Source organism: Drosophila biarmipes, chromosome 2L, assembly GCF_025231255.1.
Source record: "Drosophila biarmipes strain raj3 chromosome 2L, RU_DBia_V1.1, whole genome shotgun sequence".
Taxonomy (NCBI): Eukaryota; Metazoa; Arthropoda; class Insecta; order Diptera; family Drosophilidae; genus Drosophila; species Drosophila biarmipes.
In genome coordinates, this window is record NC_066612.1 from 15,400,541 (window position 1) to 15,426,712 (window position 26,172).

A 26,172-nucleotide genomic window follows, 5' to 3' on the forward strand; every position below is an offset into this window, starting at 1 on the left:
TTTGATATTTAAACAAAAGCAAACTGAAATACAATACAATAATTTGGATTTTAAGTACCATAAGATCTAAGTTCTGACTAATTGCTATTTATTCTTAGGTAAATTAAGGTATCTATTCAGAATATTATTTAGGATAGCCAGCACTAATATCTTTCCCGTCAAACTACAGGTTACTTTTTTTGCTAACTTTACCCTCAACTGCTTTTTTAACCCGAACAGCATCCTTATACAGTATGCCAAATACCGCCTTGCGGCCCTGAACACTTACCTTCTCAAAAAGAAAGGGCGTAAAGGAATGGTGCAGGTCGAGCGACCCTCCTCTTTCGGCTGTCTATCCCGATACTCGCTTTCACCCCGAGGAAGCTGCCTGTTGTTGGTTAATATCATCACTCATGTATGCCGCATACTAAAGAGAATTTATCATGTCTGTTGCCGCTGCTGCTGCTGCTGATGCAGCCATAAAAAATAGCAGAAACTGGAGGTGGGAGCCGAAAATGCAGGGTGTCCTGCCCGAAGGACTCGCGGGGATCGAGGATTCGGGGCTTTTGGGCTTTCGTCTGCATTGCTTAGCCCCGAACTGCGGCGCCTGCCATTGTCGCTCAAGTGCTTCGACGAACTGGCTTGCCATCTATAAGGCAAGTGGTGGCGGGGATGGCTAGAGGCTGCATGTCTCTATGGCGGAAAGGGTAGCAAGTTGTCGTCGGATCTTGACAGGCTGGCGTAATTGAGCGGGCAGTATAGAGGGATTATATGACAAGCAAATTTAATAGGATTGTTTGTGTGGGCTGGCCAAATTGGCAGTTTATTTATAGTCAAATATTTTTAAATATGTATTTACGTAAGGTTTATATCTATTTTTAGAAACAAAGGTATTTTAAACGAGTAAACATAAGTATTTTATTAAAACGTAACATAACTTTCATATTTATTTTTAAAATATTTTATTTTATAGAAGGGGTCGTTGCGAGTTGAGATCGAAAATTTTAAAATTAATGGAGAATATGTGAATAAAGGGAATTATTTGATATCGATGGCCTTGGGAAGTCTTTTAATCATAACAGTTTTTTAGAATCATAAATTCAAAGTGGTGTAAAATCTGTATTTTTCAAAATCTTTGCGGCTAATTTTTTTTTTACATCCCTTACTTTATAGTGCTATAACTTTTCAAGATTTTATTATTTTTACCCAAAAAAAAATTATGACTCTTCATGAATGGTAAACCTTAAAAGTTGTATATTTTTATCGCTTACTGAAAAAAATGTCCAGCCCCCTTAAATAAATTAAAAACCTACAAAATAAAATCAAATCAATGTACTCATTTTACAGCTTGTAGTACAGGACAGTTTTAGGAGACCAAGTAAGGCACTTAGGGATTTAAAGAGTACCCCACCATTTCACACCTCGGCTTAGTTTGATGTTGCTGCCGCGGCTGCTGAATATTCGCAAATTCGTTTACGTTTACCTAGCCACCTTCCACTTTCGCCTTTCCCCGGGCGACCGCCATCAGCTAAGTAGATTTGGGCTACCTGCATGCAGCATGCTGCAGCTGCGGCGTTCGAGTGGGTATGCCAGGCAGCCTTTTTTGTAAGCGGTGCGGGAGGGAAACGGGTTTCAGCTGCCCTCGCTTTTCTCTGTCCCTGGGATTCCTGGCAAATTGCCTAAAACTTTCTTTATATTTGATGTAATGAATTCCAGCGAGAAGGAGAGGCAAACTAGATTTGAGTTTGGTACAGGGAAAGTGGGCGGAAAGCGACTGGCAAAGAGGGAAATGTTTACGCTGCTGGGCTGCATGGCCAAATAAAAAACATCAGCGACCAAAACGTAGTGAAGCACACATTGCGTATGCGTAATGTGTAACAGATAGTCCACATACGCCACGTTGGACGGGCGGTGTTGGCGGTGTGTGCGAGTTCCGTTTCCGCAATTAAAATGTTGATTACATGAAGTACGACTGCCGCTTGTTTGTTTCCCCCGTGCCACGCCCCCCTTGTGGCCATCCGATGCTGTGGGCGCCACAAAGGAAAGCGGAAATTATGTGTAGATGCGGGCGTTGGCGCTTAGCTGAGCTTTTCATTCGGCATTAACAACAGTGGCAACAACAATGAGCGGAGCCCATAAATTGCAAGCGTTTTGTTGCCTTGCGATAAGCAATCCGTTGGCAAAGGCAAGGGCGGGCGGCGGGTTTAATGACCTACCTAGATTATTAAGGTCCAGACAAGAGATAAACAAGAAAGCGCCCCATGCTATAGATCAACCCAAGCCATTCTAAAAATACCACGAATAAGCGGACAAAAAGTACTGATGAATGGGGTATTATTTTTAGGTATCATAGAAAAAGTGTGGAAAAACAGGGTAAACAAAATGCATCTTAATTATTCGCAATTATTTTTAACTTCTTTTTTCTGGATTCCCAGAAACATGCTTAGAAACCAAAAAAAAAGCCCAATAGATGGTTTTTAAATAATTTCAAAGTAATGGGCAACAAGAGGCAACGCCAACGAAAGCAGAAAGCTGGGTGGCAGAACACACCTACACCGTAATTAAATCAATCATACGACCTGTTGGTAAGGAGGCCAAGACAGAAACAGAAGAGAATGGAGCAGCCCAAAAAGCTGCTGGCGAGGGGGAGGCAACAGGCGTGACGAAGGCAACGCCCCCCGAATACACCTGGAGAAATTCAGGCCCGCCGCCCCTGCCCACGAACACCTTGCTTAGCATAAATGAATATTTATAATTCAAACGCCTTTCGCCCATACTTTTTCCTTCAGTATGCAAAACAGCGGCGGCGACTGAAGATCCGCCAAAGTGCTTTTATCTTCTTTTTTTTCAGAGGAGAAGGAGACAACTGAGGGCGAGGGGGAGAGAGTAGAATAATTTTTTATGAATATTTATTTGTTTTTACGAAATCGAAGTTATGCATTTGCCGCTCGCTCTTTTCTTGCTGGAAATAATGCTCTGTTGGGCACACCCCCGCCCTCGAAGAGTCGTCAAAGTTTTGCCTTCTTCAACTGCTGAAAGGTGCGTAAGACAATCTAATTTATTTGATGCATTAAAGCAGAAATATTAACGCTATAAATCAATGAGTACAAAAGTTTTCTCTCTTTTTCCCTTGTTTAAGTGTATTTCGTATTAATTTATGTGTGTGCCCTTAACCCTACCCCGCCCCACATCCGCTCCCCTTGGGCCAGACCGAAAAATATTCTTCTGCGCGTATTTTTTATGACAGCTGCGGGTAAAGTTATGCCAGTGAAAGTTGGCTCTCGGCTGCGGACAGGCGAAGGGAAAGGGCCATATTCGACGGCCATCAATATGGATAAAATAAAGATTACTTTCCAAATGTCAAGTGCAAGCTAATGAAGAAAAGTAACTTTTGTAATCTTTTTATTTATATATTATTACATATCTCTATTCAATCATAAATAGAATATTATAGTTACCATTTTTTGTTAGCTAAATTGAGTGATTTTTCACCCAAAAAACTCAATTTGCTGATTAAAGCTGTGTACACAAGTCTAGCCATCAAAGGTCATAGCATTTGCAAGTGGATTTATTATACAAAGTGCCTTACAACATCAGTAATTTTAAATGTCTGTATTTCTTAGTGCTTTAGTGGCCTCAGCCACAAATGTTTTTGGTCGGCAACGAAATCTCCTCCAGAGCTACCTAAGCCAGACTGAACCATTAGCTAAGCACACAGAGAGGAGAGTTCTATCCTCGTTCTGGGCCCACTTCCTAACCCCTTATCCCTCTTATAGCTCAGGCCCCATTTGAGAACCACATTAGCTTAAAAATTTCAAGTGCTGCACCGATTTCTACCCTGCACAGGAATGAAATGCCACTGACCCAGAGAGAGTTTTTGAGTAGAAAACGAAAAAGGAGCACCAGGAGGTTGCACAAAGAAAAATTAGCATACAAAGTGAATATTATAATTTAATATTTACACAATTGGTGGCCTACTGATCCGAATCATTTTATTTTCACACCTATTAAACCTATGGAATTTATTCTTTTGGTGCCTCTTTTAAAGCCTAATCATTTTTTATTAATTTTTTATTCATTTATTTTAATTATTTGTATATTTTTTTATTATTTCTTATCAAAACTCTTTGAATTTTATGTTATTGATAATTGAATAATTACAAAAACCGTAAATTACCGATCCAATTTTAAATCACACACTTAATAAGCTTGTGGAATTTTTTCCTAATCGTTTTCAATTATTTCATTTTCATACAATTATTATAACTTGGTTAAATATCTATCATATATATTTTTAATTTTCCCTCTTCAATACTTTGTTAATTTTATGATATTTTTTACTTTACTCACAGTTATATCTGGCCAGCATATCCAAATGGGATGGCAGAAAACCAGGAAAACTAAGCTGGTCCCAAAGGCGCAAAAATTAACCTTGAGAAGGTCTTTGTTTTTGGTTTAATCCATTTTTAAATTTGCAACGCGAATCGCAAATTTAACTCGATTACTGCGCACAGAGTGCAATTATTCGCATTATTTTTCATTTTCAATTTGAATTCCATTTTTGCTCATTGTCATCGCCGTTGGGCAAACAAAAGTCGCTCATTTAACCCAATCCCTCCGTTCGGCTGTGTGCATCGCATAGATAAAGTCATATATCAGGGATAATTTTAAAACCCTTCCGACCCCCGGCCCCCCTCTCCTCTGACGTCATCGGTCGGAGTTTGGCTTTCTGGTCTGTTGGTTCATTAAATATTGTGATAATTTTTCATATTTATTTTTAAGTGGTTTACAGTGACAGTTAAATTTACATTTTATTTCATTAAGCAAAGCACCATTTATATTTGATTTTCACATTCACACTCATTTGCACTTGTGTTTTCGTATTTATTTATTTGCACATACTTATTATTCTGTCCTTCGTTTAAAGCCGTTCAATTAAGAACCCGATTACAACGAGAAACTTATTTAATGTTCGCTAGCCCCGCATCTTTGGTTAGTTAAGAGTGCGAATAAGTAATTGCGCAGGGTTGAAAAAGTGAACTAACTACTAGTTCATTATAATCTGTTGCCTTGATAATGCTTGTTTTTATAAACTCCTGACTAACTAGTTACAGAAACAAAAGCCAGACTTATTTTTCCAAAGAATATGTATTGAGAAATAATTAATTTATTTTTGGTATTTTTTAAGTTTTATTGGTAACAGTTTTTGTTATATAGTTATAAATAATAATTTTAAGTTATTTCTATGCTACAAATAAATTCCCATTATTTTCCATTCTAGAATTTAAAATGCTGAGCAAGGGCTGTTAATAACCAACTGATGTTAACAAACCTATATTATGTATTTTATTTTTTAATTTAGAGTTTGGTTTGCACTAGGTGGTAAATAAAAACACAACCATTTGTAATTAACAAAAAAAAAGTTGGAAAAGGAATTGGAATTTCTATTAGTTATTGTGAACACATCCCGATAGATAGGATAGGATTTCGTTATTTTAATTTACAAGTAATTTGAAAAGGTAAAAGCCTTACTGTTTTTATAAAATAAGCATGTATTTCAGAGCTATTAACCTTATTTTAAGCAGGCTTTTTGTGGTACCTTGTGTTAACATCTGTACCGAATGTTAGCTCCCTGACATCCAGCACTTTTATAGGAAAGTTCTGCTGTTAATTGTACCAGTGCTATCTGAACCGTTTGGCAATGGAACAAACGAAGGGGAGAAAGCCAGAGAGCAAAGCCCCGACAGAGAGCTTTCACTCTCTCTCAGCGAAGGACGTTCCGCCAAGGCTGCTTCCCGGCTTGGCCGCGCGATGGCGCCACCCGCCTGCTGGGCGCTGCGAACTTGAGTTTTTTTTAGTCGCGATTTCCACTTCGAGGCGAACGCACGTCACCTTGCCGCGCGCGGACCTAACCCTCCCTGTGAAGGAGCCCTGAAGCCCGAAACCGAAACTGAGTCGGACGAACATCACGCACGCTCGCCAGCCCTGTGTGTGAGGGGCGAGCGGCCGCTAAAAGTAATATCGTGTTTACAAAAAGGGGGAAGCCCCCGTCGTAGCACACAAATTCAAATGAAAAGTGCAAGTGTGGCTGCAACAGTAACAGAAACGTTTCCGATGAAAATCTGAGCCAGTGCAAGCCGGGAAAATTCAAAATCTCCGCCCGAAGTGCCGCATTTGTTGCGTGCCGAAAACATTTGTCAAGCGTTTGTTGTTCCTGCTGGGGAAAGCTGAGAAAACTGGGAAAACTGTTGCGGTTGCGGTTAATTAAAGCGCGAAAAGTGGAACACAAGGAGTAGTCACCTGGAGACCCAAAACTAACCAAAGTTCAAAATAGTGGGGGCCACAGGAACCAGACGGAAGGCAGGGCCAACTCTGGCATCATCAGTTGGTTTATATGGCCTCTAAAACCCTTTAAAGCTAGAAAAAATATGGATTAACATTAGTAAAAACCAACTTAAATAAAGAGAAGGATATAATAGTTCTTACATATATCAAGATTTATTTTAAGCATCCTGATATAGTTAATTTAAAAGCATAAATGCTGTCCAAAGTTTAAATAAAAGTTCTGGGGTTTGATAATGATTTTTAATGAATTCATAAGTTGATATTTATTACACTATTTAAAAATCTTATGTATAAGTATAGTTTAAAATAAAATTGCAGGGCTTTGATTAGGATCTTTAATGAATTCATATACGTTAGAATATATTATATTATTTTAAAACATATACTATATATGCCTTCCAGTCGAACGTATAGTATGCTTTGTTATTTCTAAATAAAAATTACCATATAATCGTAAATTTTCAAGTCGCCTATCTCTAAGTAGCTACAATATTTCCGTTTTATAATTTTGTCAGCTGTTTGATCAGAGGACCCTATAAGCACCCAGACACAGCTTGACTTGCAGAGGCCGCTCGAAAATTCCGACTTGAAAATTAGCCTTCAGCCGGAGAACATTTTAATCTTTAATTATATTTTGTCATTTTTTCTTGTTCCCGCCTTCCCCCTCCCCCCTGGCTAACGCCTCAATTTATGCTGCTTGGGCGGGCTGGAGTAGATGCAGTGTCCTGTATAGAGGGCCGGGTCCTGGCCATTTATTTCGCGCTGAATATTTTTAGGCGCTCCCTCGGCATTGTTGTTGGTTTTGCGGGCGTACGCGATTTAATTGTTGCTGTAATTATAATAACAGCTCCTGGTGTTGTTGCTTTATTATCTGCACCTGACTTTTTAGCTATTTGTTTATGTTTATTCTGCCATTGTGGACGTTGAACAAAGGGGAATGTCCAAAGCAATATGAAAAAATGGGAAATAAGCGCAAAGGTTGAATATTATTGTTGGCTGTCAGGGCATGTCAGTGTATTTATATTTATAAATATTTATTAATATTTGTTAAGTGTCCGTGTTGTCAACCGATTTGTGAATGCCCATAAATCATGACCATTGTGAGATTTCCCTGTAACAAGTAAAAACACGTGCGGATGTGTTTTTTTTCATAAAAATAAATGCTCAAAAGGGAGTGGCTTAAATATTATCCCTGCGTGTTGTCAGTATAGAATTATTTTTCAGCCGAAATTTCAGGGTCTTTTGTTTTCATTAAACAAGCTTCTTACTTACTTTTTCGCTTTATATGTCATTTGGTATTAAATTCTGCACTGATCACAATTCAAAAGGACATAAATTCGGTTTCTCATAGATAATGGGAGCTATCTGTTCGATTTCCCCACAGGTTAATTGGAGTCATTAATAAAATAATAATTAGGAAACAAATAACACCATTGCCCGTAAATTCCCAAATAATTTATTTCTGAGATCAGGTCATAATTTTCGCATCTTGATGTATGAGTTGCTCTCGATACCAATTCTAAGCCAAACTTGGGATATTCATAAATATGCAGCAACAAACCGAAATATCTTAATTGCCCATTTGATTAATCGTGGTCACCATGTGCATAATTCTGTATTTAACAATTTTCGTTGGAACCCCTTTTTAACAACCTCCAACCCATGCTGCCACTTGAACTTTAAGTCACCAACTCAATTGCCCGGCAAGCGTTTTCCTGACGCTCTAAATCAACCAAGGGGCTGAGCAGGGAGTGGGAACTAGATTTTGAATTTATGTGGCTAGGTCTTTCCTTTGCTTTTCCGCTTTTCCGCGCTTTTCCCCGCACCGCAGCCGAGAAAAGGCTGCTGTGCAATTAATCTTGGCCCAAAATGCTTGAAAATTTATGTCTTTAACTTGACTGCAGTGCCGCTCCATATGATGGAAGAAGAAAATGGGGGCCAGCAGGTCCTTTAATAGTTTTTGCCTTTAACTTTTCCGTTGTTTTCGCTCGCGTCGCGATTAAAAGTGATTAATAGCCAGCATTTTATTACCGCACAGAGGCAGCAGCACTAAAAAGGGAGCCCCCAGAACAACAACTTAATGTCCAAATGAAATAAGTGAAATTTTCACACCGAAATTAATAAAGACATTAGTGCGTGCGGGCGTGGCTCATTTGGGGCATTTAACGGAGGCCAAGATGTGTGCAGTGGATCCGGATCCCTTCACCCAGCACCAGCTGCCGCACCACCATAAAACCGAGCACCACCAATGCCACCAGCCCCTAAGGGCGGAGCAACAGGCTCCGGGGGCGAGGAAATCGGCCACAGCAAGGACGGCGGCCACGAGTCTGCAGATCTGGTACATCCTACATGTGATACTAGTCCTAATCGGTGAGTTATAAATCTCTCCCTCTGAATATGTAAAAGGTTCTTTTGGGCACATTTTAAATTGCTCATAATTAATGCTGGACTTTTTCTGTTTTATTTACAAGTATTTGCCTGTGGGGTGTATCCAAACACTAGTAGCAAATGAGTGCCTTAGTTGGCATTAGTTTAAATAGGGGGTCTAATTATACAAGTCTACCCATGAGATAAAATAAGGGGAAAAGTCCACTTGTAATTATGCTTAATGGGAAATGAAAACTTAATAATTAAAAGAGATTAATTGGTCCAACTAAAACTCTGCATTTAAGAGCTAAATGCCCCGAAAACGATCTAAATAAGCTCTTGAGGCAGTTTTTCCGCATCTCTTCATAGTCGAATAAACCTATTTATAGCCTTGAAATATTTCTTACTGCCTCTTCAAGAGAACCCTTCACCAAACAAAAGAACCATCAACAATGCTTTTCCTTCTGCAAAGAACTTTCAAGTGAAGTAACAAATATTATAAATGTTTTCCCAACATTTCTTGGGGTATCAGAAGCCAAGCAAAAAGTTTACGCATTTCATAATCAAACATTTTTACAGCATTGTTTCTGTGGGCGGAAATCCAGTGCGCTCAAAATGAATTCCAGGGAAAATCCCAATAAAAACAATCAACAAATTGAAAGCCAAAGTCCAAAACAATCGAACAAGTCCATTGGCGAAGGACAAAAGAGCCGATAAGGACAAATTGGGGGACGCAGATGGAATAGAAATTAATAAATTGGTCAAGAAGTCCACACTTTAGGTTCTCTTTGCTTTGTCTATTAAAGTACTCCATGACTTTGCAGGGTAGTTGTTGGGTTTTAAGGTCAAGAACTGCTGGACCAACTTTTGAGAGCCAAAAGCTTTTGAATGTAATATAGTTGAAATTCATTATTATTCTCATTTATTTCAAAATTGAATGCAAAGATATATAATTATCAGGCTTACCAGAAAAAAATTGTAGATGTACCTTATAAATAATAGTATCTGACCAGAACTATTGCATTAGATTATGTAGCTTTAGATGTAGGTTTATGTAGTTTTAGAGGGTAATAATTTTAAAGGGTATACTTAGGTTCATATTTCCCTAGTCTATAATATTTTCAATCATCTTTGGTGTTGTTATTTCTCGACGCATTTTTCTGGGGTTCAGGCCAGTTAAGTTGACGTTTCCGCCGGGGCAGGAACGTGAGGGGGTTGCCAATGGGGGTGGCCAAAAAAGTAGGAGGGCGGCCAGAGCTGCGGGGAAGGTCTGTGACTGTCTTTTCATTATTTTCAAATCATATCACAAAGGGCGCAGCAGAGCTGGCGAATGCTGAGCGGCGGAAACGGATATGGAGCCAAGTGAATGTTTGTACACCAGCGGGGATCTGCAGGTCCTTGTGCGCTCCCTACATCCTTCTCTTCCGCTATCCCGGCTCCCCCTGACACTCCCCTCATCCCTGTGTGGGTGCGTTGGCTTAATTCAACGTCTCATTTGCATACATTAAAATGTCACATTTTACATGTCGTTTGTGCGTCTCGCCGTAAGCCTAACAGCAGTAACAGCATCCGCAGCAGAAGCCAACGTCAGTTAGCGTTAGGGATACTCCCCGGGAGCCAAAGAGCCATCCAGCTACAAAGATACAAAGCTACTCCCGCGCCATCCCCCTGCCCACACATAAACTACATTAGCAATTGGAGGCAGCCGAAGGCAGCCGAGGGCAGCCATGCAAAAATGGCTTAACGCGCAAATCTTTCAACTAAACATTAATCCTAATGGTTTTCAATTTTGTTGCGCCTTCTGTGGCAAGTCAGGTTCGCGTCTCTTTATTTTTCAGTCTGTTTTCCTTTTTTCTGGATATTTTTCGCAACCCACACCTAGTGCCTCTTATTTTTTGAGCTCCAACTTCGACTTTGGTTGTGGGCCCTGCTTTGCATGTTAATACGCTCTTTGATATAGCCGAGCAGCGCCTGCAGCCTGATTGCTTCTGACAGCCGCCCCGCCCCCCAAATGAAGGCCCACCCACCGCAGGCTAACTGTAAATATGAAATTCGTTAAATTTTCATTGGAAATTCGGCTCGTTCTCATCGAATTTCTGCAAGAACAAGGCTTAAACGCAAATAAAACAGCTCCACCTGCTTTCGCTTTGCTCCTTGCAAATATACATTACGGACGTGTATATCCATATCGCCCATTTGCCGCCCACCTTCCTCATTAGTCGGCAACACAATTTCCCATTAATCACGTCGGACCCACCGTGGAAATTGCCCTTGACTCAATTCACGTGAAATAAGAGAGGGAAAACATCGACACAGGTCAAAAATAATCATATGGCATGGGGTAGGGCTGTGTTTTTACTTGTATTTTCAGCTTACGATAATTGATGTGAATTTCATTTTGTTTCGGCTTTCAATTTGTGATGAGCTGCCAAACTTTGATTACAATTTCTGCTAAGTTCTGGGAAATATATCAAAGCAAAGAGGCTGGATTTTTCAGTGGTATGTTTCACCTCAAAAGTATGCTATATTTTCTCTGCTGCTAGATTTTGAGATCAAAACCCAGCTGATTTATTTTTGCCGGACTCCTACGAGGCCAAGCAAATATTTTGGGGATCAGAAAACCCCTATTTATGTGAAAAAATTTATTTTCCTCGCACTGCCATAGAAAACTTATCCAACCCACAAGCTACTCAGCAGATGATGCATATGTGGGCATTAGGGGCTACATGCGCCCACTTATACTAATTCCAATGGCATTGAATTGTTGCTGGCAAACTGAGCATAAGCTCAAGTAGGCTTTTGTTTAAATAAAACTGTGTCGCCACAATGGCCAAGGCAACTGAGTCTCCGTGCGGCTGTGAGGATGTGGGGGTGCTCTTTTTCCTGTTTTGTATTTGTTTAGATTATTCACACACGCACACACAGATTGTTGCAATAGATACAACTCACAAGCACACACGTGGACGTATCAATGTCCTGTGTTTGCCAGACAAAAACATTTTGAGCCACTAAGCTTTTGTTGAAGTTTATCTCTGCATTTGCCCAATTGATGGAAGCCCCTCGATTGTTTTTATTTTCTCTGCTCATTGTTGTTTTTCCCGCTTTTATTTATTGTCGTTGACATAAGCAGCAGGTAGTGAAGGTGCCTCAAACTCAAATAAATGAGCATCAACTGTAATCCAAAGCATTCGTAGACATTTCATCGCACTTTTCGTTGGACATGACAGATTTTGATGGAACAAATTGCATAAAATGTGTTTGGTGTTTCATTTGTATAAGCATTAAGTATACGTAATAAATTGTTTGCAGGAATCTGTATACCTTGATAGTTTATTTTCCTAAGGTCTGGGCCATAGTCTAAAATGATCATTAAATAAATATTTAGGTTAGCTAACTTTTTCTAAAGACAAGTAAGGCTTTCACGACAGAATTTCATTAGCTATTATAAAAAGTGATTCTTAGCTTAATGTAAAATCGATTTTTTATGTGGTAGCCTGGTATGAATCATAGAAAATGTTCCCATTTCAATTAAAATACATTAAAAATACGCTAGAAAAGGAAGCCAAGGAACTCGCAAAGTCACAGGGCAAGACAAACAGTCTGGAAACCAGTTTTTTTGGTTCAATTTGGTCCAATCCGGTTAGAAAACGCCCCTAAGCAAATTGAAACAAAATAAAAGTGTGTTGACTTCTTTTGGTCATTTTTTTTGCGTAGCTTTATTGAAATCATTAGAGCGTAGAAGAAGGGGACAAAAAGTGTATATTTTTGGGCTTCGGTAGGATTTGGCATTAATGTCTGACGAGGCTCAGACGAACGACCCACTGACGCCTATTAATCATGCAGACTTTACGTTCCATTAAGCAGTCAGCGACTGGGGCCAGGAGGGTAAAAAAACAAAACAGAAGATGAAGGAGATGTTTGAGTTTGTGCCCGAAAATGTTCGAAGCATAATTCCTCAACTTGGTCAGATTACGTTTGGGTCAAGCCAGAAAAGTCCCCAAGCAAACTGGGTAAATCGCATAGATAAGAGGTATCAATAGAATACTTCTATTTACCTTTATTTTTAAAATATATAACAACAGCTGGTACATAATGAACGTAAATCTATACGATATGTGAGCCCCAGTATTAAATTATAATAAAGGACAGAGTCTGATGTCAGGGAGCATTGAACTGAAAGCGATACTTAGGACTTTAATAAGCAAACTACACTATTGATTTATTTTATATATCAGAAAACCCACTGCGAAAGGAATGCTTAACCCTTGTTTTTGAACTCGATATCCTGCACCTCAGTTTCCTCGAATTTCCACCCGCCACTTGCGGCATGTGCGAAGGTTCAAAGTGCGAGCAAGGGAAGCAGGACCCCAGGAAAGGAGCAGGCAAACATTGCACAGCAAACAAAGTCAGTGGCCATTTGGCTGCTCTGTTCTGTTACCAACTTCTGGCTGCTAATGGCCAAAATATTGTATTACAACAAATTGTGCAGCTAGCCAGGGCAAAAAAAGAGCAGGCAAAGTGGGGAAAAACACCCTTTAAAACGGACTCCGAAAGGGTCCTTGTCCAGAACCCCTCGTACCTCATCAGCTGCTGCTGCTAACGATATGGAAAATTTATCAAAAAATCCAAGGGGCCGGCTACAACATGACACCGCCTGACCGTCCGTCCAGGCATAAAATAATCAGCACAGTCAAGGATCCGCAGGATGGTGCGGGAAATTGGGAGGAAATTGTGCGGAGGCCGTTGGAAAAGGCAAATGTTGGGCTAAAAGGCTTTCCAGGTCAGGCCCGACAACCTCAACCTCAGGGGCGTTGATGGCCAGCAAATTGATTTGGATTCGCAGTCAGAAATTATCAAATGTGCAAGTCGAGTGGGGAAATCTGAGTGTGGCATCGGGATAAGGAATGGGAGATTAATATGGTCACAGGATCTGGTTTGAATCAGGATCGAGAAGGGCAAAGTGTTTTCGAACAGGCTATATGAAACATTTTATTTTTTAAGCATACAAAATATTAGCGTAATATAATTTAAAACTTAGATTTAAACAGAATCTAAGAAATTGTGAAAAATGGTGCACTTACAGACATTTTAAATATATATGGCATGTTCAGTTTGCTTATAAACTCTTGACCTTCTAGCTATTTTTAAACGTTTTATGCACTCTGCGGAAGAGAGCACTTGATTAGGAGAAAGTGCAGGCAAGCGAAAGTAAAGGCTTGGGACACTTGGCCGGCGAAAGTGGGGGTGTGTGAGTAAATAAGACGCTCACACCCACAATCTGAGCCTTGGCTAAGTCGTGTAAGCCGCTCACCAAAGCGTAAAGACAATTCAATCGATGGCCCCTGCCCACACCATCACAGTCGCAATCACACTCGGGGAAAGTTCCTTGCTCACTTCGGCCAAAGTGTTTGAAATATTTTCACTTGTGTCATTTCCTCGAACACATTCCCACGGAAGTTTAGGGATGGGCTCGTGTCTGGCCAAGGAAACATTACTTACATGTGCCTGCAACTCGAGCTGATTTATTCACGCATCATTTGCCACGCCCCCCGCCTGTCACGCGCCCATCGCTGCCAAGACGCTCTCGAGAATGGCCCTGGAAAATGGCAAATGGCAGCTCAAAGTTGGTTTTTCCTTCTACATTTTAGGGCCCATCAAACGGTGGTGTGCAGGAAGTGATCTTCAAAGTTGTACAAATATTTAGTGTAATTTTTGTTGAAAAAATTAGGAATATTCAGTTTTTTTTTTGCGATGTGGACCATTTCCCTAATATAAAAAAAATAATAATTTTTGTTTTTAATTTAAGAACAAGCATCTATTTATTAAAAGTTATAAAACAAAATGGAGATAAGTAGCATTCATTTTAAATAAATTTTTAGTTGGCTTATAACTTTTCAAAACTTAGTAATAATTCATTTTGTATTATTTCAATGTAAATAACACTCAGACTAAATCAAAGGGTATTCTGCATTCAAAACTTTACCTATCTCCTCGAGTCTCCTTTCGTGTGTTAGGTGCCTGCAGTGGATTTTTGGCAGTCACTGTGCGGCGCAAATAGAGCGGAAAAATTCCGGCTCCGACGGGTGATTTTGCTTCCTCCCTTCCGCGACTCGCTCTGCCCAAAGTGAAAGTTGCAGGGGAAAGTTTGCCATTCGACTGGACCAGAAAGCACTGGGCTCTCGTAATTTATTTGGGCCGCTGGTAATCAATGCCTCCACTGAGTGGGCGGATGGGTTAAGTTTATCGCATCCGCTCCTCGGTCCATTCCATGGTCTTCAAGTTGTAAAGTGGCCCAAAAAGGATGGCGGGCGCTGTTTGAGAGACAGTTTTATGGGCGGCAGTTGAAAGGTCACTGCAGATGGTCGATTTGTGGCCCTCAGGCCCACGCTTTTCCAACAGAATTTATGACGAACATGCTGCAACATCCTGTTAACATACCCATTTGCATATCCACATGCACATGGGCACATCCACGGGTCCTGTAAAAAAGAGACAGAAAGAGCACTGTCCCATCCATAACAATAAAGCCGCATTAGCAGCTGGCCCAGCTACAAAACAATGCCGGCCGAAATGGTTAGCTAAATTATAACCATCATTTTAATGGTTATATTCGTTTTATTTCTCGCTGTCGCAAAAACCAAGAGCTCAGCACAAAAATCGCCGCACAAATGATGCTCAAGATGGGCAACAGTAATAATAGCAAGCAGAGAAAAAGAATTTTGATTGTCATGGCAAGTACTTTTGGCATCGGCTAGAGTGGTCACTGAATGTCCTTTTTCTAGTTGTAAGAAACTTTTAATAAACTCTTTAAATAAAAAAAAACTTTTAGGTAAAGTTTACTACTAACAAATAACAACAATGCTATGTAGGATTTTCCATATGCTTAAAGACATTGACTATATCACAGCATTACATTGAAAACACTCCTGCCATCTTAACCATGTAGGGTATACATAATTTCATATGAAAATGCGCAGCACTTGTGTGCAGTTTTCGGCACAAAGTAAAGAGAAAAGCTGGGAAAAGCGCATAATGGTGGGGAAAAGCGGGGGAACTGCCAATGGCCTCGATGAGCGTTTCAGTGTGTGCGCGTGTGTGTGCTAGAGTGCACGCGTGTGAGTGGGCATGCAGCTGCTTTCATTATGACAGGAAATTTTCCCGCTTTCCCGCCGCCTGCTTAACTTTCCTTTTCTACTTTTTACGCCCTCTGGAGTCGCTGCTTTTTGCTGCTTTGTGCATATCATGAAATTTTAATTGAATTCTGACGTTTTACCATGCGGGAATGGGAGTAGAGATTACACCGAACTTTACAGCTGTCAATAACTTTGATGTCGCCGAAAAGTCTCTTGGCCCTCTTTTATTTATACACGCCCCCCCGTTTCGTTATTTTCCATGGGAAATGGCCGAACTACTTTTCGGCTTTTGCCGCTGTTAACATTTCAGTTTTGCCGCATTTCATTTCGCCTGCGATGCGTTTTATGAATTCAGTTATTCCGTTGGGTGCATATTCAATTTTTTATTCGCTTTTCCACCGCAGACCGGCATCTCCTTTATCCGCTCATCCCACCCCCTTGGCTTTTCGTGGATTAATTCGGCTCTGGAGGAAAAAAAAACCGGCCTTTTCCTGACACTTTTAATGCAATTTTAATATGCGCGCGCAGCTTTATTAAATATTTAATATTGCCGACTTTTTGCTCAGCCTGCTCTCAGTCCTGGTTAAAAGTTAATTACCATCCATATTTGTCTGTGCTGAACTTAATAAATTCAATAAATTGCATTAAGCGCGAATTTTCTTTTACTTAAAATGGGCAAAGAGAAGGCGAAATATTTAAATTTGAAAGCCAATGAGGTAATGAGATTCTCATTCAATATCATACAAAATTAATATTAAAGAAATCGAATGGCCAGTCCTTGCCATCTATAGAACTTTATGTATCTTTTTTACTGCTTCTTCTTTGTAACTCCATAAACAAACCCTTAACAATTTAGAGGAGTTTTTAGCACGCCTTTTTTACAACCCACTCAACTGTCAGCGTCTTGTGGGAAACCTATCCACATATGCACCCCATCTATCAAGACAAATATCTATTTTATTATGCATTTGGCGCCTAATTAAAATTCGCAAGAAATGAAGGGACACTCAAACTCCGGAAGAAGTAATATAAAAATGTAAAATAAAAGCAAAGTAAGAGGAACAAAAATCATAAAAACAATAACAAAAAGTAATCAAAAAGTGGAGCACTTTACTTTTGTTTGTCCTTACCACACAGGGAAAATAAAGAGGGGTGGAAATGGAAAGGGGGAAGTCCGTTCGGGCAGATGTTTTTATAGCTCATAAATTCGTAAGATGCTGTGCGGAATTGCCAAGAAGCGGTGAGAGCGGAGAAAGCGGAGAAATGGGGGAAAAGGGCGAAACGGGCAACAAAACATCAGAATTCATTGGCTTCTGCCAAGTTTTGTTTATCCTTTCGCTGCCTTGGCATATAAACGCTTCCTCTTCCTGCTTAGCTTCCCCCAGCCGAATCAATACAAAATTGATGAATACAAATGATCATAAAAAACAATAAAAAGCAATGCCAAAAAGCAGCTGTATCTCACTGGGTGGGTGGCCCTGTCCTGATTTGGTTATAAAAATCCCAACCACGTAGTTCGCTCTGTTTTGCTTACACCTAACAACAATGTGGGCGAAAATTGGGAGTGGAGCGAATCGAAGATTTCCAGACGAATGCATTCCCATTTATTATTCATATATGACTCCATATAATGACAGTCAGCCACTCATTTGAAATTAATTCCGCGGAATAAAGCAGCAACTCTAAGATGTAGATAAGTTAGGGGAAAGCGAAAACCAGGTGAAAATTTAGGGGGCCCTAAACGGAGGATAACGATGCGCCTCGACTTGAGCTTGTCGCTTGTCTGCACTTGGCAACTTTCGCGGAGAAAGAGAGAGTGGGAGAAAGCGGGAGAAAGGGCCTGTCTTTCGCCCCGGTTGATTTCAAGCGTATCGCTATCTAATGGCATACGTATAGTCTACGATGCAGACACCTAGCGTACACAAAGAAAAATGGATTTCTTAACACCATTATAAGGATAACTTTTGTTGAAATTATAAATAAATAAATTTTGGTTATATACATTATTAAATTATTGGCTTATTAATAAATTTATAATAATTATAATATAATTCCAAGAAAAAGGATAATTTCATTCATTTAAAACTAAAATAGCAATAACACTCAAATGTCTTGCTACGAAATAATTACCAAAGTCTGTAAGGATCCCATTTTTGCAAGTGTTACAGCAAAGAAAGTAACCAAATGGCAGCAAATATATGCATAAACACAAATACCCCCAAAACCAAACACACACAACCCACAGATGTCTCTGACGGGAAATTGATTTCAATCAATCAAATGTTGTGATTACTTGCTGGGGAGCGATTCCCATCGCAAGCCCAATGCCAGACCTTCTGTGGAGGCCATTAGCAATAATTTACTCAAGGGCTTAAAGGGAGTCGAAGACACAAGTGTCAACTGGTTAATAGAAGCCTTTTAGGGACGACCACTTTGCGGTTGGATAGTACAAATTTCTTCAGACTCCAGTCTAAGCTTCTGTTTTTGGTCGCCAAAGCACATTAAAAAATTTGCAAGTGAAATTTATAACAAACATATACATATTTTATAGCTTTTTAATTTATTACTTACTTGAATTCTAAGAAAACCGCACTTTAATGTATCTGCCCTTCAAAGAACTAATGACCGAACGAGTTGCTTTTTCTTACCAATTTTCCATTTCCTTTGGCAATCGCATTAGAGATCCTTCAACCTGATGGCAGATACAGTCCCTCTCTCCCTTTAACTGGCTTCTTTGTTGGCGCTTCCGTTTCTTTTTATGATAAATTGATTGATATTTGAATTTAATGATAAGCCTTCTGTGAGACGATGGAAATCAAAAGGGGAAGGGACCCAGACGACCAGTTGGCAATTCAATTTTCCTGGCCTTTCATTTTTCAACTTCAACGACAGTGGCAGCCGCGTGTCTTTGGCTTCTGCCTGGTGTCTTGTGGAATATGCAAATTTCTTGCCACATTTTCCCCAGCACTGGTTGTTTTTCATCCTGTTGCTGTTGTCGGAGTCATCTTTGATAAGCAAACTTTTTCACTGATAATGATATTTTTATAGTGCGTTGACGAGCTGGGAAGGCATAAGAAGGCGAAGCCTTGAGATATTTTGAATGAAAAACTGGAGAGCCAGTGTCCCAGGGTTATATTCAGATTGTATACTATTATTTAAATATCCTAAAGGTAATTTGTTTAAACAAATATTGGTTCATATATTATTCGGTTTTTCTGCATTAGTCGCTTTTTTAGGTCGGTGGAAAAAACTAACGGCAATTTACGAAATGTCGACGATTGGCAATCGATTTATAGGCCAATTTGCATAATCATTAAGTTCACATGCCGCCACACAAACACACATGCACTCCGCACACACACATCGGCAATAACTTTTACTTGAGCTCCTGCAGACACAGAAGCAAAAAAAAAGGTTGGCATAAAATTTTGCTTGAATTTTTTATGCGAAATTGATTTTCCCCAACGCATTGCGGCTGCTTACCTCCTCTCACCACCCCCAGTCACGCCCATCGAACTTCCGTCCCAGACAAACTACGCCCACATTTGGAAATGTCATGTATATTTACCTTTATCAGTTGATTTCCTTGACGCTCCGCAATCCGAGTCTACTTACATTTTTTCACTTGAAAGAAATCCTTTAGGCCGTAGAAATATAAATTTAAAATGTTTCAAATTCTTGTACACTATGAATACGTATGTAAATACTAACTATTTTATATCCTAAAAAAGAACAGAGCCTTTTCTTAACCGGATAACTCAATTTTAACTTAAGATTTACACGTGTAATATTATATTTTAGTTTTGTTAAATCTTAGCCTTATTCCATAATATAGTTATTTTATGAAAGATCTAGTACTAAGTAAGGTTTAATTTCACCTGATACTTTTCTTGACCGTTTTTCTCAGTGAGATCCCACGGAAATAAGGTAAAATCCATTGAAAAAGAGAAAGTTTTTCATAAATTCCTGTACCTTCACCTGGCTACGAAAATTGCTTAAACTCGTGATGGCCAAAGTCCGTTTTGGCCTCATTAAAGCGCCTCCGGCCAGAGCCGGGCCACTGAATTATTTATAATACTCTCGGTCGGTCCAAGACATCGTATATCCCTTGGCATGGTAATGTGCCAGGGCCAAGTTGTCTTTATAAAAATATGTATATATAGATACCCACCCGCTCTCTGAGGTGTGTGTCCGCTCCCCGGGGCCGGTCGGCAAAAGTTGAATAGGAAGTTCCTCAAATTATGCCAGAAGCAGTCAAAAATACAAAAAATCGAGAGATGCAAAAGTGGGGAAAATTCGTCGGTAGGAAGCGTGCTTATGGCCTTTTATTTCAAATTCCATGCTATGTATTTAGGCACATATTCTACGGCCAACTGAAGCCAGTCTATGGGCCAATATTTTAGCTCAACTTTAGGTCTTGGCCTCGAGGCACATTTTTTTTGGTACTACTGGAAAGAAACCTAAATTGAGAGCGGTAATCAAATATTAATGCTGGTTGGAAGGAAGTAAAAGAAGGGAATGCAATAAGTGGGGCGCATGTTAATAGAGGCTTTGTGGTGGAGTTTCCAAGAATATGATAGTACAACTTTTTAAATAAGTCATCAGAATTTAAATATACCATTGCCAATTATGCTAAACCTAGTAGGAACATTCATTATTTAAAAAATTTTAAAAATATCTTCTCATCGGTTACATTATCACATTTGCGCTTTAAGTCGCTTTAATTTGCCAAAGCTTTTTCAGTCCTCACCTCTTTAAGAACTTAAACCGATTTTCATCTCACGTTACTCCCAAGCCCTTTCTCTTTCTTCTTGACTGCATAATTCATATGGCAAAAGGGCCGGGGCCCAAGGAAAAGTTACCATGGCTGTTAGTTGGCTCAAAGAACGAGGCACTTGGCATCGCCTTAAGCCGCCTTTTCAACGCCACAAATTGCATTTAGCGCATTAATTTGACGCCTTCACTGCGCCTCTGGTGGATACAGGATATAGAGGAGCAGTCAAGCCCGCCTCGCAATTACGTATAACCCACGATGATCTAGATCCGTTCTCATACACATTGTTTCTTTTCAATTTGCAAAGGCCAGCCCACAGTTGAAATATTACCACTGTTACTAAGTAAACTCTGGAGATAAGCCGGGGTCACCAATTGCTCTTTCATTCTGGATACTCTGGGGAAAACACCTCAAGAAAATGTATTATATTAGATTTTTAGATATATTTTAGAAGTCAAAGAACCTATACATTTCAAATATGAGCTTGAGATGTCAAACATATGTATCAGCTCATACATTTTGGTAAAGGTTTAAAATTTCATTTTAATCCGAATTAAGTGTATATATTAAATATTTTAAAAAATATGTAAGGTAATAATGTATGTTATCTAAAATTTTAATTTGTTATATTTTTCATATTTTCCATAAGTGTGGCATTCCATTGCCCATGCTTAATCCTCATCCCTCACCTGACTCCCGTTGACTTTTGGTGGTCGTGGTGCGCGCTTTGATGTCTTGCGGCTGCTTTTCCGCCCCGGAAAATCTCCCGGGAAAGCGGGCGAGGGGTGACCTGACCCCAAAACCGGGCGCGGAAATTGTGCGCCGCAATCTCTTAAGACCGGCGACAAATATACTTGGTCTGCCGTTCGAGTTGTGGGATTTGGGGGCGGGGTGACCCGGAGCTTTAGGCATTACCAAGATTTAACAGCAACTTCTGGGCTTTTGTCGTCGGCTGTCGGTTGTCTTCCGTCTGTCTGCGGGTTAAACGATGCGAGTGAACTCAGGTAGAAGAGGACACGCCGCTCGTAAATAATTAATCTGCCCGCAAAGTGCGATTATCAAAGTGTTGGAAAAATGTTAAATAGCTCCCCAGGGCAGCGATGCCGCCAGCAGCATTAAAATGTGGCGACATTCCAGCCTGAACACTTGGAAAAAAACATACTAAATAAAAATATTTAAATATACATTTTTGGGAAAGAAATTAATAATGCAAATATTTTTCCCATTTTTTAATCTTCTAATACATTTTTCTGAATGAATTAAATTTTTAGTTATGTCTACTCCCAAAAAATTGAATATTCTAGTTTCCTAGGCTTCAGTGTATCCTTTTCTGTCGCCCCTCTTAGGACATTGGCCCTCGGGCTGTTCTACTTGGAGTTCTTGATATTTTTTGACTGCTTCAGTTGATGTTTTTCAATTATGCAAATAAAGGGATTAATTTGTTGCGGAAAAGGGTGCTTGGTGCCTGGGTGGGGATGGGTAGACACTGGAAATTGTTTTAAAGAATGCGCCAGACTCTGATAAAAGTTTGTCTCTGCGGAGCTTTCGCCCCGCCTTCTTCCATTTTCATTTGCTCGAGATACCAAACTGCGCGACAACTATAAAAATTTCAATTACAAAAAGAGGGTTGGGAGTTTTCGAAAGGATGGAAATTGAAAATGCTGGGTGGGGCGCCAGGAACAACTTCCAAAATTGACTTCATTAAAGTCGAAACAATTTTTGTCTGCGGACAAGTCGTCTATTGTGGACGTGTGGGAATTACATCGAAGTGGGCGACAGCGGAGAAGGAAATCGGCATAAAAACAGTGAATTTTCTTTAAAAACTATGTATGTGGAAAATATTATAGTCGCAAAGGCTAAAAAGGCTAACTAATATATTTGGAATAACCAAGTAATATATAAAGTACCAATGATTTGAAAAATTAGTCTTATAAAAGTAAAAGGAAAACAACGCAGCTGCGCTTCATTTAATTTAATTTGTTTTCCAATTCAGCTGGTGTCAATTTCATCTCCTTGCGAGTGTATATAGTATATTTTTGAGGGCTGATGTTTTCTGGTTGCCTGACATTTGTTATACCCCTTTTACCCACCATTTTATTTGCTGTCTCAATTGTCAGTTGAGCTGAAAGTGGCTGTTGAGTATTAGGTCTAAATGGGGAACTGCAAACCTTCCGGCAAAAGGGGGAAGCAACGCCATCGAGGAACTCTTTATGGTGATATGGTGAGAATGGCGGGAATGGGACCCTGAAAAGAGGGGTTATGTTGTGGGGGCGTTGCACAAATTAAACCCGAATGAAAATTAAACGATGCATGAAATTACTTTGCTTCTTTTTTCAACTTTTCACCCCGCTGCTGTTCGTTGTCGTAGGCAAATTTCTTTTATTGCCACTCCCCTTAATTTTCCAGCCCGTTCTTTTGCTTTCTCTTCGACTTTGGCTTTAGCTTTTGGCTTTTGACTTTGGGTGGTTCGGGTTCTCCTTCTGCGTTTCACATACATGGGTGTAGCAAGGGGGATTATTTGCCCTAATATATTTGTTAAACTTGTATAGTTTCCTGAAGAGGGACAAATAATGTTTTATAAAAATCATTATGAGATTATCCCTGTCATTAAATAAAATATATCCCTGTTCGTATAGTATTATATGAGAACACCCCTTTGATTAAAACCCCTGCGAGCCTCTGCACTTCCACTTCGTCTCAAGTACCCTTGACGTTTTGTTGGCTTTTTTTAATTTTTAATGTGCAGTCAGTTGTTGGTCCTGTAGTCTGCAGTAGAAAAAAGGACACACACCATTTACGCAGTCAGTCCTGCACTGCCAGTGTGCGAAAGAGGAGGGGGAGGAAATGTCCCGAGCCAATTTGCAAAGTCAAATGCCAGTCAACTGCAATTAAGGCGCTAAAAGCGCAGGGCGTATCCCCTGAAAAGGCAAGTTGGCTCTTTATAACAAGGATCATACGTTGCATTTTGTATGCATGGAAATTTCACATTTTAATTCTAAAAGAGTTTTTAAAGTAATTTAAAATGTACCATTTTGGTAATTTTACTTTTAATATATCAGTAAAAACTCTTCAGTATATCTTGGAACTCAAAACTTTCTGTCAGTGCCCACAGAACGAAACTATAAATTGCACATCTTCCTCTTAAATTATTCCCTCTCCTCTTACACTGACACAAATCCTCGGCTTATTAGCACATTTTATTGTGCCATCTACTCCATTTATCTGCCTTTTTCTTCTCTTGGGCTAACAAAAATATGCCGACACGGAAATGAATTTATAATGCATGATGTAGGTTGTTGTTGGCGATTCGTATTCGGGGCTATAAAATATTCGAGCCCAAAAGAGCAGGCTGCATGTGTGTTCTTGTGTGTGTTCTGTGGAACAGCAAAAGGCAAACAACTAACTCATTTTGTGGCTGCCATCGCCGTCTCTTCTTCTATGTTATGCCAATTGTCTGCCGCCGTCGCACACACACACACACAGGAATGCGAAAAGGCCAACACACACACAAAGACACCTGAAACAAACACGCTGAAAGCATTCAACGTATTTTTTATTGAAGGCGCGACTGCGATTTTGATTCCGATTGCAAATCCGCTGCTCTCTTTTGCTTCCCCTTTAGTTTTGCCTTTTTCTGTGTTCTGTGCAGTGAGAGAAAATCGGATTGTTTAATAATCGTTCCCGTGTATAAGGTCTTGTTTTTTAATATAGCTCTAAAATGCGCCAATTCAAATGGGTTTTTAGTAGTTTAAGTGGTTTAACTGTAGTATAACCTACCAACCAGCCAACTACCAGTCATAACATGTCACACATGACATTTTTAAATTGTCATCATTGTTTAAATTGCCATTCGTGACTATTTTTAAATTGTTATTCATAGCATATTAAAAACCTAACCATGTGCTAAAAGTTAAAGCTGTTTGGTTGGAGGTTCCAGTTTTTAATGTCATTAATGACATTTTTGAACTGTCAGCCATGACAATGTCATTTTCACTATTTTTAAATTATCAACCATAACAAATTAAAAATCTAACCACATGTTGACAGTTAACCCTGTTTGATGTTGTAGTTAATAAATAAATAAATTAAAATAAATTTTAAATCGTCAGCCATGACCGTTAATCAATTGACACCAGTGACATTTTTATTTTCTTTCCCATTTTGTAGAGGTAATATTGTTTTGAGTTGGGTTTTTTTTTGAGTGCTTACTGTCCTATTTGTATGCACATTGTTCAATATTACAGATGCCACTGTGTCAGTGTGTTTGCGTGCATAGACTCGGGGCTGGGTTTTTGAGTTGGGAATGTGACAGCTCAATATATTCGCCATTTGTCGCTGTATAAACCACACACTCGGCTCTCTTTTTCCCACTTAAGGTGAGGTTTTCCGTCGCTCCTCTAGTAGTTGTCATACAAACGTGGCTGGCTGAGGGTCGCAAAACTGTTGAGCGATGCCACAGACAACAGGAGATCCTCTCTCCGCATCGCTAGCACCCACCACCCATTTCCTGACTAAAAGGAAACACATTGGCTTTATCATGGTAAAATCACAAAACTAGACAATACCTTAAAAAAAAAGAAAGCTAAGTCAAAAAAAGGGGCCAATCAAAAAAAGTATCTGAAAAAAATGTGATATGACATAAATAAATTGCACTTGTAAAGTATGGTATGCAAAGACTTGTAAAAAATAAACATTTAACATTTCTAAATATTTATCATATAAAGAAGCACCTTACTACATTAATAATTTTTATTTACAGTTCCTCACCAATAAAATAATTATATAATATGTTTTTTAAAGAGTGCTTTCAAAGATATATTTTTTTGTTCAGCACATTGTTGTGTAAATCCGTCTCTTTAACTTTCTAAAGGCCAACTTCTGGCGCAAAGCTCGCATTTGCTGCTCTCTTAAATTTAACTGATCGTGTAAGTTACACATTTCCGTGTAGTAATTCATTTTCCTTATCAGGTAACCACTGTACCTCCGTGGTTCCTTGTGCATGAGTCCCTTTCCTTAGCCTTCCCCTCGCTTCCTTATCCGTGTTGTTGTTGGAGCGGCAAATGCAGGAAAATCAATTTCGTTCTCCATTTGCAGTTGGCAATTTGCATAATAAGGTCGTTTGGCGCAATTTGCATGTGAATGTGATAAATTCAATGGCGGCGCTGCACGTTACACCACACACGAATACATATGCGTCTGAGACGAGAGTATCTGTGTGGGTGTGCGTGAGTGTTTGTTTTTCCGCTTTCCCGCAGAACGAACTCACTTTTTCACGTTTGACGTTTGCAAAAATGAAAAGTGTAGCGGTATATTAAATAAGTGGGTGCAGCCCCACCCACACAGCTGAAAACTGAAAATATAACCGTTAGTGTCCTGGCCACTGAAACGCTAACTGTTAGTCCTTCGGGGATTCCGAATGCCGAAAACCCGCCAAAATGTCGCGCAAGGCAAATATGGGGATATGTTCCAGGTTTGGCTGTTTGTGATTTAAAGGCTTTTCGGGTCTGTTTGGCTTTGATTTCCTTTGATGGGTATGACTACCATTTAGAAGTATAAAGAAAAAATACTTTCTCT

The 26,172-nt window shown here is 39.6% G+C and overlaps 1 protein-coding gene across 3 annotated transcripts in view; it reads left to right on the forward strand.

Annotated features, from left to right (window-relative positions):
• Window positions 1-5,855: 5,855 nt before the first annotated feature.
• LOC108034102 (uncharacterized) overlaps window positions 5,856-26,172 on the forward strand; it is a 33,864-nt gene continuing 13,547 nt past the window's right edge. Inside the window, exons 1-2 of one of the 3 annotated variants that reach the window (XM_017108876.3) lie at window positions 5,856-5,994; window positions 8,229-8,694. In XM_017108876.3, the coding sequence (XP_016964365.1) occupies window positions 8,502-8,694 (193 nt within the window). In that variant the 5' untranslated portion in view covers window positions 5,856-5,994; window positions 8,229-8,501. Of the gene's footprint in view, window positions 5,995-8,228; window positions 8,695-25,038; window positions 25,139-26,172 lie in introns of those variants that run through there. The other 2 variants (XM_017108877.3, XM_044094335.2) reach the window with 2 other exon arrangements.